The 16,289-nt window shown below is 35.6% G+C and overlaps 1 protein-coding gene, 1 long non-coding RNA gene and 1 pseudogene across 4 annotated transcripts; 1 reads left to right on the top strand and 2 right to left on the bottom strand.

The window, feature by feature from the left end:
• Window positions 1–9,728: 9,728 nt before the first annotated feature.
• On the bottom strand, window positions 9,729–11,444 carry LOC125214173 (cytochrome P450 71AU50-like). Its single transcript, XM_048115078.1, has 2 exons — window positions 10,560–11,444; window positions 9,729–10,465 (listed from the first exon to the last, which is right to left on the bottom strand). The coding sequence occupies exons 1-2, from the start codon at window positions 11,439–11,441 to the stop codon at window positions 9,851–9,853; spliced, it is 1,497 nt and encodes a 498-aa protein (XP_047971035.1). The 5' UTR covers window positions 11,442–11,444; the 3' UTR covers window positions 9,729–9,850.
• Window positions 10,185–15,596, top strand: LOC125214176. Of its 3 annotated transcripts, none has more exons than XR_007175078.1 (8): window positions 10,185–10,318; window positions 10,406–10,473; window positions 10,563–11,430; window positions 13,350–13,848; window positions 13,936–14,003; window positions 14,093–14,311; window positions 14,434–14,961; window positions 15,495–15,596. It is a non-coding gene; the product is annotated as an uncharacterized LOC125214176 (long non-coding RNA). The 3 variants fall into 3 exon arrangements; XR_007175077.1 differs by having other exon boundaries at window positions 14,093–14,586; window positions 14,661–14,961; XR_007175076.1 differs by having other exon boundaries at window positions 14,093–14,961.
• LOC125214172 lies at window positions 13,233–15,724 on the bottom strand (annotated as a pseudogene).
• Window positions 15,725–16,289: the final 565 nt, after the last annotated feature.

Genomic DNA, 16,289 nt, shown 5'->3' with positions numbered 1-16,289 from the left:
TCAAAACTCCATGAATAAACAATAGGTCCACAATAAATTGAAGAAAAACTACTCAAAACTGCATGAATCAAATGTAAAAAGGAAACATCAAGCAACAAAAAGGTTAGAAACAGAAACGCTCACCACTTTTTCACCCTTTACTTTACGTGCAGTTCTTCTTGGTTTTGGTTTCAATGAAATGAGTGAGGAAATTGGGTTTGAGAAATTTATAGAGTGAGAAAAATAGCGTTTCACTTTCACACATACAAAGTTTCAAGCTAATCTTCTTTCTGCTTTTGATTTTCTGTGTTTTGTGGTGAAGGGCGGTATGCGTTTTATAAATTGTTTAAATGATTCGCGTCAGCTTGAGTCAGAATCGTGCGAGTTTGGGTTGAATCGTTGTGAGTTAGTGCGAGTTTTTTGGTGTACCAACTCAATTTAATTAATGCATGGAGCAAGTCCAGATAATTATATTTGATGAATTGATGAGATGTTATATTTTTAACATAAATATTCACTAAATTAAGGGTATAATAAATCAAAACAAAATCTCTAAAACAAGCTTCTTTAATAGATGTAGATTTTATAATTTTATACTATCGTCCACTCTTATAATATACGCACCTGATTTTGATACCCATAGTGCTAACAAGTAGTAACATAGTATTATCCATAAAACGCAATATTTTTTGAGTGAAACGCAAAAGTTTGGCTGACTGCATTTCCCCCCTTTTTATTCTTTTCTTTTTTATTTATGTAGACACATAGTTATCTAATTTCATCATTTTTATTTTACATTTATAATACTAATAAAATTAATATAAAACTCATTTTTCTGTTTCATAATTGTTTATTATTCAATCATTAATTCTAGTGTTTATTTTACTTAGTTAATACTTTTTACATAAATGGTGATTTTAGTAATTTAAATAGAGCGTAATTAGAGCAAAAATGTGCAATTATTTTCATGCATGATAATTTTAGTTAGTAAATGTGTTCAAAAGAATAAAAAAATGTTCAAACAAATGAATGTAAAAATAAAAGTAAAGAAAAAAAGTCCAAATCCGTAAATGTCAGTACTTGTATACAAATCGAGTACGAATATAATAATTACCGAAAGGTTTTGTATTTGGGTAGCATTTTCAAATTGAGTAGACTTCTTTTTTGGAATTTCGGGTGAAGGACAGTGTAGTGTATTAAATTTTGTAAATGATTCGAGTCGAGATGAACTGAGTCATAATTGTATGAGTTTTTACCAATCTGTTTCTGCTTTTGATATTTTGTGTTCTAGGTGAAGGGTGGTATGTGTGTTATAACTTGTTGAAATGATCCGCGTCAACTTGAGTTGAGTATGAATCGTGCGAGTTCGAGTTAAATCATTGTGAGTTCGTGCGAGTTATTTGGCATGTCAATTCAACTTATTACACTCATTGATTCTAGTAAGAGCCAATAATAATAACGCGCGTAAGGGACTTGTAAAATCCGACTCAATTTGTATACAAGTTCATACTTCAGAGCATGAATCAATCTGTTTCTTGTGTTGTTTGATTTTTTATGTTATGTATTTTCTATTTTGGGATATGGGTGATGGAGAGTAATAGTGCAATATGTGGAGTAGTATTAATGATTCGATTCGAGTTGAGCTGAGTTGAGTTTGACTTAAGCGAGGTTGAGTTTGAATCGGACCATTAAATAGAGTAAATGATTTGATTCGAGTCGTGTTGAGTTAAGTTTGACCTAAGCGAGGTTGAGTTTGAATCGGACCATTAAATAGAGTAAATGATTTGATTCGAGTCGTGTTGAGTTAAGTTTGACTTAAGCGAGGTTGAGTTCGAGTAAATGATTCGAGTTGAGCTGAGTTGAGTTAAAATAGTGCAAGTTTGTGCGCGTGTTTTTGATAGAGTCAACTCAACTTATTTAGTCGCAAATACTTAATGCGGGCCAATGCATAGGTGAAAAAGATACGAATACAAACCCGTCGAGTCGGATTTGAGTTTTAATCAACGAGTTTTTTCATGTGACTCACAAAATTCGGCTAGATCCAGAAATTATGAAATCCTAGATATAATCGTGAAATGATTCGTGCATACATTTCATATAAACATGAAATCAAAATAGACGATTAAGTAATCGGAAGACCTGAAAAATAAAGGCATCGTTTCAAAAAAATTCCCAAACAAGATACTATCTTTATCTGCAAGACGGAAAACTTGTTGCTTTGGTCTTCAATCCACTAAAAATGAATTTATGAAAATTTTGAAAAATCTAATTCAGCACAAAAAATGAATACTCAAGCAAATTTATAACAATCTTATATAAAAACAGTGTTTTATTTAAGATACGAAATCACAAACAGATATAGAAAAAAAAAATACAAATCTTTCACAACTCATTTTACCACAAAGAAACGCCGTCAAAATCCGAAAGACTCAAAACTCCATGAATAAAAAATAGGTCCACAATAAATTGAAGAAAAACAACTCACAACTGCATGAATCAAATGTAAAAAGAAAGCATCAACCAAAAAAAAGTTAGAAAAAGAAATGCTCACCACTTTTTCACCCTTTACTTTGCCTATACTAGTTCCTCTTGGGTTTTGGTTTCAATGAAAGGAGTGAGGAAATTGGATTTGAGAAATTTATAGAGTGAGAAAAATAGTGTTTCGCTTTAACACATTCAAAGTTTCAAGCTAATCTTCCAATCTGTGTTTGCTTTTGATTTTCTGTGTTCTGTGGTGAAGGGTGGTATGCGAGTTATAAATTGTTTAAATGATTCGCGTCAACTTGAGTTGAGTCAGAATCGTGCGAGTTTGGGTTGAATCGTTGCGAGTTAGTGCGAGTTTTTTGGTGTACCAACTCAATTTAATTAATGCATCGAAGCAAGTCCAAATAATTATTTTTGATGAATTGATGAGATGTTGTATTTTTAACATAAATATACACTAAATTAGGGATATAATAATCTAAATAAGTCTCCAAAACATGCTTTTTTAATAGATGTAGATTTTATAATTTTATACTTTCGTCCACTCCTATAATATATGCACCTGATTTTGATACCCATAGTGCTAACAAGTAGTAACATAGTATTATCCATAAGACATGCTCCCTCCGTCCCACTTTAGGAGTCCCGGTTGAGTTCGGTACGGATTTTAAGAAATGTAAAGAAAAGTTGGTGAGAAAAGATAGTGGAATGTGGGTCATACTTTTTCATATTAGTTTTATAATAAAATGTGAGTGGAAAAAAGTTAGTGGAATGTGTGGCCTAATACCATTTATGAAATATTCCAACAGGGACTCCTAAAGTGGGACACCCAAAAATGGTAAATCGGGACTCCTAAAGTCGGACGAAGGGAGTAATATTTTTTGAGTGAAACGCAAAAGTTTGGCTGACTGCATTTCCCCCCCTTTTTATTCTTTTCTTTTTGAATTATACACATAGTTGTCTAATTTCATCATTTTTATTTTACATTTATAATACTAATAAAAATAATATAAAACTCATTTTTCTATTTCATAATTGTTTTTTATAGAATCTTTAGTGTTTATTTTACTTAGTTAATCATTTTTACATAATTGGTGAGTTTTAGTAGTATATTTAACTAGAGCGAAAATGTGCAATTATTTTCGTGCATAGTTACTACTGCTACTATCTTATAATTAAATCTTATAAGTAGTTTTTTTAAGTGTTCAAATCTGTAAATGCCCGCGCTTGTATACAAATTGTGCGAATGGAATAATTAACAAAAGTTTTGTCTTGTGGTATTCACTTTTTCATATTTTCAAATTGAGTTTACCTCTATTTTGGTATTTCGGGCGAATGACAGTGTAGTGTATTAAATTGTATAAATGGTTCGAGTCGCGTTGAGTTGATTCATAATTATGTGAATATTTTTGGTATATCAATGTCAGTGAAAAAAGATTCGAATCGGTTTTTATATGATTCATGACTCATAATCGACAAGTTCGAGTGAGTTTTAATTTGGCGACGTTGAAAGGAGAGGTAACGTGATGTTATATGGAGAGAGAGTTTTATAGCTATTAATTTTTTGAGTCTTCTATAAAGGATGGTATGTGTGTTATAATTTGTTGAAATGATCCGTGTTAACTTGTGTTGAATCAGAATCGTGCGAGTTATGAGTTGAATCGTTGCGAGTTCGTGCGAGTTATTTGGTGTGTTGACTGTTAACTAAAGTTATTTTACACTCATTGATACTAGTATAGCCAATAATTAATGCGCTGAAGAGGCTTGCAAAATCCCACTCAATTTATCTCGGTAAAAATATTCAATCGAGTTGAATCTGAGTCATAACTCATGAGTTCAAATGATTGGGTGAAGGTTTTGTTGATGATTTTGAAATCATAAATTTTTTTATTTTGATGAATGGGAAAATTTTGATGGATAAATTGCATACAAGGTGTGCAAGTTACTTCAGATATTATTCAGATTTCAGAGACTGCTGATTCACACTCATTAATACTAGTTACATTTATAAAATCTAATAAAAATAATATAAAACTCATTACCTTTTTTCATGACTCGAGTTTTTTGTCATACAATCTTTATTATTTATTTTGTTTAGTTAATCGTTTTTATGTAATTGGTGATTTTAGTAACTAAGACGTAGTCTAACTTCTTCTTTTCTTCCTTTTTTATAACTTATTCATTTTTTTTCAACATTTTGCACATGGTTGTTCAACTTTAGCATTTTTATTCTACATTTTTATATACTCCTAAATACTTATAAAACACATTATTATTCTTTTTCATAATTATTTTTTTTATAATCTTTAATACTAGTGTTTATTTTACTTAGTTAATCATTTTTGCATAATTGGTGATTTTATTATTTAATTAGAGCGCAATTAGAGCGAAAATGTGGGAAAAAAAAAATTTCATGATAAGTATAGTTATTATACTACTAGTAGTAATTTTTTAGTGTTCAAATAAAAAAAAATATTCAAACAAATGCACGGAAAAAGAAAAGTAAAGAAATCATCCAAATCCGTAAATGTCAGCACTTGTTTTAACTTTTGCACATTTCAAATTGAGTTGACTTCTGTTGCAGAATATCGGGTGAGGTGTAGTGTGTTAAAAATGGAAAATTGGAATTTGCAGATTTGGGGAAAACGAAAGAAATCGCTAAAGAGAGGGAAAACGATGAAAGGAACATAAGGAGAAAAAACGATTAAGGAAAGAAGAAAAAAAGCGCATATTCATTATTGACTATATTGTGGCAAAGTGTTAACTACAACTTACAATAATATGCCCTATATATTGGCTGGATTAATCCTAAACTAACTAATTAAAAGCTACTAATTACATTTTTGTAATTCTATTTCAACATAGTGTATTTAATTGCGTGAATGCTTCGAGTCGAGATGAGTTGGGTCGTAATTGTGTGAATTATTTCGGTGTGTTAGCTTCAGTAGAAAAAGATTCGAGTCAGTTTTAATTCGCGCCATGACTCATAATCGATAAGTTCGAGTGAATTTTAATTTGACGACGGGGGTTGATAAGTGATGTCCCTCTCGTTTTCTATTTGGGCTTTCATCAATTAGCATGGGACGTGAATTAATAGTAGTATGGGCCGGCTATAATTCAGTTGTCGCCTGCTTTCATTAATTAGTGGTTTGGCTTGATTATTAATTAAATCTTCGATTTTATTTACGGCCTTAATTGATCAATCTCCTTGTTAATTAATCCAAATTTTCAAATTTATATATTTAACTAATTCATAATTGTTTAAAACTAAGTTGATTTGATTTTGAGTTTAACTGGATTGAGTTAAGTCAAGTTTTGGCGTTTAATTTAGACCCATGCACAAAAACAATTGCATATTTTCGCTCCAATTGCGTTCGATTGTGCACTATTTAATGATGTGATAATTTCTTCTCTTTTAGGTGAAGTTTTTAAGTGAAGTGAATGTTTTTTTTTTTCATTTTCTTTCTCAAAATGCAATGATGTAGAATCATTTTAAATTTTAATATGCAACTTAACATTTTTCGTTACCGAGGATGTGTGTGAACTCAATCTCCAAAACTTGAAATGATTAGTTCACTGTACAAACACGTGACACAAAAGATGATGGAATAATGAGATGAAAAGGCTTGTAAATGATGTGTGACCTAATCTTTTTTCTCCTCCAACTATTGAAAGAGCTTCTGGTTGATTTCTATACAAGTCCGGTGAAAAGAAAACTAGACCAGATAATTATATTCAGGTAAAATGATGATTGGTTCACTATACAAACATGTGTGCAAATTCAATCTCCAAAACTTAAAATGATTGGTTCACTATACAAACATGTCTATCTCTTAGTCTGACGTATCAAATTAAGCAACAACAAAAATTAATGAATTATCAGTATAAACTAACAAATTTGAATGGTATTTGGCTGGTCGATATTCACTTAAAAAGAAAGACTTTGCACAATTCCTAATACATACATTAATTATATTCACATAAATTCAACTCATGTAGACAATGATTTTATCTCACTACGTTTATGAAAAAAATTAGAAAAAAAAATATATGTTCGTTCCACACAAAAGAATAGAATATCACTTTATTAATATATAGTGCATAATCAAGCGGAATAGTGCAAATTGATTTGCGCAAGAGTCAAAATTTATCATATAAAATTGACATAAATCAATCCAGTTCGACTCAAAATCAATTCAATTTAATTTAAATTATTTGTACAATTACTAAATTAGATTTAATTTATACAGTATAATTTAAACTATTTTACAGAGAAAAGAGATAATATATAAAAGATTTATGAAAAAATCACAGCAGATGTTGAGCTTGATTTAAAAATATTTATGCAATATAATACTAACACTTATTTTTTACTTAAATTAATGTAGATATATTATTTGAAAAGATAATATTCCTAAATTATTATTGCAGAAGGATTAGTAAGTATAACATTAATTTGTTTTAAAATTAATATTTATAAATCAATTTTATTGTAAAATACCTAAAAAGTTTATTGTACATACAATTTATGTAAATTCACTTATAATTAAAATAATACTTGATAAATATGATATTATCTCATAAATATTTCATCCAATCATAGTGATTTTTCCTATTATAGCACAGTTATGACATTAATTTGTAAAACATAATAGGTAAAATAAATTAGGGATATATATAGGCGGAATAAAATGTTGTTTTATGGAGTACTACACTATTCTCAATTCTTAGAGCATCTCCAACGCCGGACGTCCCGGCGGGCATCGGACCGGCGTGCCCGACGTCCGTCGGGGACGTCCGCCATAAGGCGCGGCGGGGACGGACACGGACGTCCGTAGCGGACAAGGAGATCCACGGCGTTCACGGGACGTCCGTCGCGACGACGGGCGGACGTCCGCCATTGTGGCATGCCGACGGACGTTCGATGCGATTTTTAATTTTTTTTTAAAACTCTATATATACGGCTCGTTGAATTTCATTTCATTCGCACCACTTATCTTAACAAGTTTCTCTCTCTCTCTACGTTTCTTTTATTTATTATGGCAAGTGGTAGTGGTAGTGGTAGTGGTGCGGGTGGTAGCGGTGCTGGTGACTGGCGCTAGATCGTTAGGGATGAGCTGCGGGCCATTACGTCTACGGAGATAAATCGGGTGTTACAAGCGGCCATGCAGCAGCAGCAACAGCCGGTGGTACCTCGACCCATCCGTCGTCGAGCTATAGTACCTCGGGACCACATCGTTGCACACCATCAGTTGTACGCGACTACTTCGCTCCGGAGCCGCGGTTTGGGGACAACTTATTCCGTCGACGTTTTAGGATGAGTCGTCCACTGTTTCTTCGTATCTTTGGCGCTTTAGAGCGTCGATACAAATATTTCAGGATGAGAGAGGATGCGGTTGGTAAACCCGGCCACACGCCCATTCAGAAGTGCACTGCCGCAATCAGGCAGCTGGCATACAGAGGTGCGGCCGACATGTTCGACGAGTACCTCCACATCGGCGAGTCGACTGCCCGTGAATGTCTAGAGTTTTTTTTGTCAAGGCGTTAGGGGGATATTCAGGGAGAGCTATCTTCGGAAGCCTACCCCCCAAGACTGCTAGGATCTAATGACTATGCACGGGAGTCAGCACGGGTTTCTGGGAATGTTGGGCAGCATAGACTGTATGCATTGGGAATGGAAGAACTGCCCCTCCGCCTAGAAAGGGTTGTACACAACCAGTTTTAAGAGCAAGAATCCCACGATTGTCCTTGGGGCGGTAGCTGACTGCCGGCTATGGATTTGACATGTATATTTTGGAGTAGCTTGTTTTAACAACGACATCAACGTCCTACAGTCGTCCCCCCTTTTCAACGATCAAGCACTGGGTGTTGGTCCGGCTGTCAGTTTCGTCGCCAACGGCAACCAGCACAACATGTACTACTACCATATGTGGCCCGTCTTCGTGAAGACGATCAGATGCGCAACAGAAGATAAGAAGAAATATTTTGCGAGTCGTCAGGAGGCAGCGCCAAGGATGTGGAGCTGGCATTTGGTGTGCTCCAGAGTCGATGGGCGGTAGTGAAGGGTCCGTCGCGGTTGTGGTATATGGATGCATCGCTGATGTCATGTAAACATGTATTATCATGCACAACATGATTGTCGAAGATGAAGGTCCAGCACTGACTGATTGGGCCGGTGATCCAAGCCACAGCGTGGCCACCTCCAGTGGACGTATGGGGGTACCCCATGAAGGGGCCGACCGGGTGCGTGCGTTTGCCGACATGCGCCAACGACAAGCCCATATTCGACTCCAGAACGATATAATTGAAGAACTATGGTTGCGTCGAGGTCTCGTTGATATGTTCATGAGTGTAATTTGTTTAAGTTGTTTTTTTTTTATTGTTGTTTTTTTTAATCTAATGAAATTATTTTTGCACTTTGTCCGTCCATATTCGATACAAAATTTTAATTCCGTACATTTTTTTTTTTAATTCCGTAAATTGTTTAATTCGGTTAATTTGTGAATTTTTTTTTTTGCGAGAAGTCCGCGCGGGAAGTCCTTGGGATGTCCGCCACCGTGCAGTGGAATGTCCTTATGACATGACAGTACTGTGGGAGGTCCTTATGACGTGACAGAAGGTGTTTTTGGGAAGTCCATCGGGAAGGGCGACGGGACATCCGTCCCACTGGAGATGCTCTAAAACATATCTCCAACGAATTTGGTTACTAGCCGTTCAGCCATAATATAACCACTCTCAATTTATGTCATAGTTTCTGTAATTTTTTAAATTTGTAAATTCATATTTAATCCAATTTTCGAATTTAACAAAATGAAAACCACGTGTCGTTCTTTTATTGGACAACATAACTTGTGCTCAAGCACGTGTGAGTCATGCTTGCGCTCGACATTGCTGCGCCGAGCTCCGGTCACCGCTCAGCCGATGCTCTTCAAAAATGGTTAAAGGTAAAATTGTCGTTTGTGTACCTCTATTTACGTTTGGTGAATTAAGGTTATGCATATCTGTGGGGAGGTTTCCTGTGTGTGGGATTGTTTCGAGTGGTGTCTGTGTGCCAATTTAAGATTTGCCCACAATGTGTTTGATGAATGGTTTTGAAAATCATAAAACTATAGTATTTGAAAACTGTAGGTTTCTCTGTTCCCCTTTAAGAAGTGGAGTTTGAAACTTAGCTCAGGCCACTTCATGTTCTTAATAATCATCTGTTATAATCTTAATCTAAGTTGTGTTTGTGCTTGATTGGGATAGACTGATTGTGCTGACCATAGTTGGAGAAGAGTGCATGATTTATAATTTCAGCTGAAATAATTTTGATATCTCATATCCTTGTGATACATGCACCTGGCTTTGAGTACTTATTTAGCATGTTCTTACTAGTTTGGTTACAAAGTTAGTTATGCAACCGAAAGGTAGGGATTGCCATGAGATGATTGGCCCTTGTAACAGCAAGGCCAAATTCTTCATTCATGTCCAGCTCCTCTGGCGACATATCATTTGGCAGCTGCCAATCGAAGCAGTGGACTAACTGTGACACGATCAGTCGAACTTGGATGAGCCCCAGTTGGATTCCGGGGCAACCTCTCCTCCCAGAGCCAAATGGAAGGAGCTGAAAATGTTGTCCCCTAAGATCAATGTCACTGCCAGAAAACCTCTCTGGAATGAACATCTCCGGATCAGTCCATACATTTGGATCACGGCCAATTGCATATGTGTTGACGAGTATTCTTGATTCTTTTGGTATGTCATAGCCATTAACCTTGCTGTCTTCCCTTGCATAGTGAGGAACCAACAGTGGAGCCACTGGATGCATCCTGAAGGTTTCCTTTACAACCATGTCGAGATATTCGAGTTTGTCCAGGTCAGACTCCTCAACCATCCTCTTCAATCCCACCACTCGTTCCAACTCTTTCTGTAGTTTCTTCATAACTGTTGGGTTTCTCATCAGTTCTGAAAGTATCCACTCAACTGATGATGCTGATGAGTCCATTGAACCTATGAGCAAGTCCTGCACATGTAATTCTTTATTAATTTATTACCCATTACTTAGTTACTGTTTATGAAAACAATAAGTAGAATTATTAATTGCACCATGTTCTTACCAGCATAATGGCCTTGACATGACGCCGGTCAAACTGAAATTCAGCTTGACCACTTTGCATTATGGACATCATGGTATCAACGATATCTTTGGTCTGGTCATGACGATCCCCTGCTCGAACATGGTCTTCTATAATTTTCTCAAAGAAATCATCAAAAACTTCTGCAAGTGCCTTCATCTTCCTTGTCAGACCTTGGAGATCCAGGACTCCAAGGAAAGGAAAGTAATCACCCAAATTGGGAGCTGCAGCTAGTTTCATCACTTCTTGGATCACAGTTTTGAAGCCTCTCTCATCTATGTCTTTGTCATCATATTTCTTGCCAAACACCATCCTGCAGCCTGTCTCTGCAGTCAGGGACCAGACCTTGGCACTAAGATCGACAGCAACATGTAGTCTGGAAGCTTCCTTGATGGATTCAACAAAAAGACCAATCTCTTCCCTTCTCATTGGTTGGAAAGAATTGATCTTATGGTTGCTGAGCAGCTCCAAGGTGCATAACTTGCGCATGTTCCGCCAGTATGGACCATACTCCCCGAACGACAAGTTCCTCTGATCCCATGACACATATTTAGAGCCCTGATGAGGTGGTCTGCTGGCAAAAACAAGGTCATGCGTCTTGAGGAAAATCTCAGCTGCCTCAGGAGATGAGACAACGATGTTTGGAACGAATCCAAATTGCATATACATAATGGGGCCGTGGTCTTTGGCAATTCTTTGCAGATCTTGGTGAGGATTCTTCCCCAGCATGTGTAGATGTCCCAGAATAGGGATCCCATTTGGACCTGGAGGCAGTCTTCCCGTCTTCTTCCTCCTCCTCGCCAACGAAACAAAAGAACCAGCTAAAATGGCCACGACAGTAAGCCAAAACCAAGTGAGTTCCATTTTTTTGGCTTAAGTTGTTGTGTGATTGAGGATTGATAGATCTCTTTGCTATTTATCTTATGATTGTTTGAATGAATTTATGCACTTGGGTTTCCATAAGTTCCATTAAACTTATGCCTGCCATCTTTGAATTGACCTGAATATTATCGTGCTCAAGATTAGTTAGTTTATTAAGTCGAGTCTTTTCAATCTTTCATCATCAACTGCTAACTACTTCGAGCCTGAACAATCTTTCTGAATTGAGATATATGTTTAAATTATTAATTACTCCCTCCGTCCCAGATAATTCGTCCCAGTTCTATTTTTACACTCATTTTGTAAAAATAATAATAAATAGTTAAAGTGAAGAGAAAGTAAAGTAAAAGAGAGAATAATGTAAAGAATAATCTTATCTATATTATTGTTTCTCTTATTTTACTTTCTCTCAACTATACCTATTTATTATTATTTTTGTAAAACGAGTGTGAAAAATGAACTGGGACCAATTATCTGGGACGGAGGGAGTACTAATCTTACTAATTGTATATTGCGTACTCAAGTTTGGTTCATATACAACCTTGAAATGCTATCCAATATTTAAATTAATTTCATCAATATAGTTTTGATTGGATATTTCATATTAGATAATACTATATTTGATCACAATAAATGTAACCAAGTTTAATGTGGATTTGATGTGTAACGGTGCGCGCGTCTTACTCCTGATAAGAAGGTTGAATGTTTCATTTGTGTTGAATTCATTTTTTTTATAATTTCATACTCCAATCGTTTATCTATTTCTCTTTTACATTTTATTAATTTTTTTCTTTGATTTTTAATTTTTTTAATGCTATTTTTACATTTTTACTATTCCCTTGTCCACCAATAAGTGGATTACTTTATATTCTAGATGAATTTTAAAGATTGTTTGATAGAAATGATTTCGAGTAAGAGGTCCAGTATATTTGAATTCTTAATTGTGGATCCAGTCAAGAAACAAATTAAGAAAATATCTCTCTGAAAAAAACAAATTTTCTCTACTTTCAAAATATCATTTTCATATTTAAATGACAAATGAATATCTAGATGATTTAATTCAATTTCGTTTGCTTGGTTACAATAACTATAAGTATTGAACGTCTAGAAGATTTAATTCAATACTGTTAACTTATTTTCAATAAATGTGTACCCACCATCATTATAAATTATAAACCAAAAACATTGTCAACATATTTAATATTTTGTGTCCTTGTCAAAGAGACATTTTGACCTTTTAATACTATTTGGTTATGGAAGTTATTGTTTTATAGGTGAGGATGCATAATTATACTATTTTGAACTACTTTCTTGGTTATATATTGTGAATTATAGTACAATATAAAATATGGACACAAATAAGTAATAAATAATTGTAAAAATACCTCGAACTGTAAGAGAACAATACCAAAAATAGTAAAAAGATGTTTGAATGAATTTATGGGTCTGTATTTTTCTTTGGTTGTACTTTGTTTGTACTTTGTTGTATTGGTTAATGAATTATACTTGACTGTTCTGTTTCATGCTGAGGAAGTTGTTTCTCCAACAAAATCCTGGTGGAGGAAACTAAAATTAGAGCAAAAACTAAGAGATAAGAATTCCTTTTACCATTTGAAACTTCTGTCAATCTATAGCTATGACACTTTGAAGAAATTTGAAATCATGAATTATATATGAAAACTGTCGATTTCTTGTGCAATGACCATCAGGTTCTCTTTTCCCCTTTAAGAAGTGGATTTTGAATCTGGGTTCTATTTGTACATGATTGGGATAACATGCTTGTAACCTAGTATTAAAGATAGTAAAAGAGGAATACAGGATTTAATATTTCAGTTGAACAACTAGGAAACTATTTAGCACGTCTTACTTCTCTTCTACTTATATTGTTTTCAGGAAGCAAATTCTTACAAGTTTGCTATAAAAGCTAGTTCTGCAACCGGAAGGTAGGGATTGCCATGAGATGATTGGTCCTTGAAACAACAATGCCAAATTCCTCTTTTATGCCCAGCTCCTCTGGCAACATATCATTTGGCAGCTTCCAGTCGAAGCAGTGGACTAATTGTGACACGATTAACTGAACTTGAATGAGCCCCAGTTGGATTCCAGGGCGACCTCTCCTCCCAGAGCCAAATGGGAGGAGCTGGAAATGTTGTCCCCTAACATCAATGTCACTGCCAGTGAACCTCTCTGGAATGAACATCTCGGCATCAATCTATACATTTGGATCGCGCCCAATTGCATATGTGTCGACGATTATTCTTGATTCTTTTGGTATGTCATAGCCATTAACCTTGCTGTCTTCCCTTGCATAGTGAGGAACCAACAGTGGAGCCACTGGATGCATCCTGAAGGTTTCCTTTACAACCATGTCGAGATATTCGAGTTTGTCCAGGTCAGACTCCTCAACCATCCTCTTCAATCCCACCACTCGTTCCAACTCTTTCTGTAGTTTCTTCATAACTGTTGGGTTTCTCATCAGTTCTGAAAGTATCCACTCAACTGATGATGCTGATGAGTCCATTGAACCTATGAGCAAGTCCTGCACATGTAATTCTTTATCAATTTATTACCCATTACTAAGTAAATGTTTATCAAAACAAGCAGTAGAGTAATTTATTAAACCATTTTCTTACCAGCATAATGGCCTTGACATGATGCCGGTCGAACTGAAACTCACACTCTCCACTCTGCATTATGGACATCATGGTATCAACAATGTCTTTGGCCTGCTCAGGATGAGATCCAGCTCGAACATGGTCTTCTATAACTTTCTCAAAGAAATCATCAAAAACTTTTGCGAGTGCCGTCATCTTCCTTGTCAGCCCTTGAAGATCCAAGACTCCAAGGAAAGGAAAGTAATCACCCAAATTGGGAACTGCTGATAGTTTCATCGCTTCTTGGATCACAGCTTCGAATCCTCTCTCACCTATGTCTTTGTCATCAATCATCATATTTCTTACCAAACACCATTCTGCAGCTCATCTCTGCCGTCAGGGATGCGACCTTGGCACTAAGATCGACCACAGTGTGTAGTCTGCAAGCTTCCTTAAGGGATTCAACAAAATAACCAAGCTCTTCCCTTCTCATAGGTCGGAAAGAATTGATCTTAAAGGTGCTGAGCAGCTCTAAGGTACATAGCTTGCACATGTTCCGCCAATACGGACTGTAAGCCCCAAATACCAGATTCCTTTGATCCCATGCCAGATACTTAGCAGCCTGATGAAGTGGTCTGCTGGCAAAAACAAGATCGTGTGTCTTGAGGAAAAGCTCAGCTGCCTCAGGAGATGAAACGACGATGATTGGAGCGAATCCAAATTGCATGTACATAATCGGGCCGTGGTCTTTGGCAATCCTGTGCAGGTCTTGGTGAGGATTCTTCCCCAGCATGTGTAGATGTCCCAAAATAGGTATCCCTTTTGGACCTGGAGGCAGCTTCTTCTTCCTCCTCGTTGCCAAAGAAACCAAAGAACCAGCTAAAATGGCTACGACCGTAAGCCAAAACCAAGTAAGTTCCATTTTTGCTAAAGTTATTTTGTGATTGAGAATTTATATATCTCCGTGTTATTTATCCTGTAAAGCAAATATAACAGTTGTGATATGGCCAAATCAATTAAAACAGTTTTAAGTGTTGAAGGAATCATCTTGGTTCTGCTGAGAAGGGACAAACAGAAATAACTAATAAAAGAAGAAAATAAATATTAAATAAAATAAAGAGTGGTGTTATATGTGGATGAGTACACAACACCTTAAGGACCTCACAATATATGAAACGTGTAGCAACCATCTGTTTAAATATCTTGGGATCCATGGACCTCATGCCCCAATGTGATTTTGAACTGAATCAAACCGAATTTTAAAAGTTGGTTCGGTCCAGTTTTATTTTTAAGGAAATATAGAGTGCGTTGACAGAAGTTTTATAGTTGAGAAAAATAATGCGAGAATTGGGTTTCTCGTTAAAGCGAACCTGTCAACTTTACTGTGATAATAAGACTGTAATAAGCAATTTAGCATATCTGAAATTCTAGTTCGATACGACAGGACCAAGCATGTGGAAGTTGACAAACACTTTATCAAGGAAAAACCTGAAGCCAGGATTGTGGAATTGCCTTTTTTTTGCTCGGAGGATCAACTTACCGATATTCTAACCAAAGTCGTTGATGAATGGTTTGTACGTATGTGTTGGTCGGAAGAGCCACTTACATCTTCAATAAACCTAAATGTTAAAAATTTACAAATTAGCCGAATATATAATCATGCCAATTGCTTAAGCTAAACTGCCCTTGGTGATGTTGAATCCAGCCCCTCCATGAATAATGCCTTGATCGTGCATTTTCATGTTATATTTTGTAGCATCTACTCTTTTATTGTGAAGTGTGTAAAATTATTATTCTATCTACTGCCACTCTTGCTGCTGCTTCCCTTTACCACTTGATGGCTGATGCAATTGTCTCTTAGTGTCGGAATTTTTCATGTGCTTTAATTATTGGACTTGTGAACCATAATGCTGAAGTTTAATGGCTTGTCAAATCAGTTTGCTTTTGCATCTTCCTTATCACACGAGCTTTTGCATCTTCCTTATCACACGATTGTTGCTCCAGAACAAGGCCTACTCCTCTACCTGCACACTCTAATGATCCATTTGTCCATGCTTGTGTCTGTACCCTGAATTTTACAACTTCGCATAGGGAAGAGAGTGAAAATTAATGGATACAGTGAAGTCAAAAAATATTTTGAAAAAGGAACCGAGTTTATTTATTTGGTTAATTGCGTAAAATAACAAGTTTGTGTATAAATATATATTGTGGTTTTCAGACGATCCTGTCAGTTCTTTAT

Source organism: Salvia hispanica, chromosome 3 (genome assembly GCF_023119035.1).
Source record: "Salvia hispanica cultivar TCC Black 2014 chromosome 3, UniMelb_Shisp_WGS_1.0, whole genome shotgun sequence".
Taxonomy (NCBI): Eukaryota; Viridiplantae; Streptophyta; class Magnoliopsida; order Lamiales; family Lamiaceae; genus Salvia; species Salvia hispanica.
Note: the sequence above shows the minus strand (reverse complement) of the source record. Positions and strands in the feature narration are given on the sequence as shown.

Bases quoted from the DNA above. Each gene is read 5' to 3' on its own strand.
- LOC125214173 (XM_048115078.1), bottom strand. From the start codon at position 11,441: ATGGAACTCACTTGGTTTTGGCTTACTGTCGTGGCCATTTTAGCTGGT. The intron at 10,466-10,559 runs GTAAGAACATGG...TTACATGTGCAG, and splicing joins ATGTCAAGGCCATTATGCTG to GACTTGCTCATAGGTTCAAT.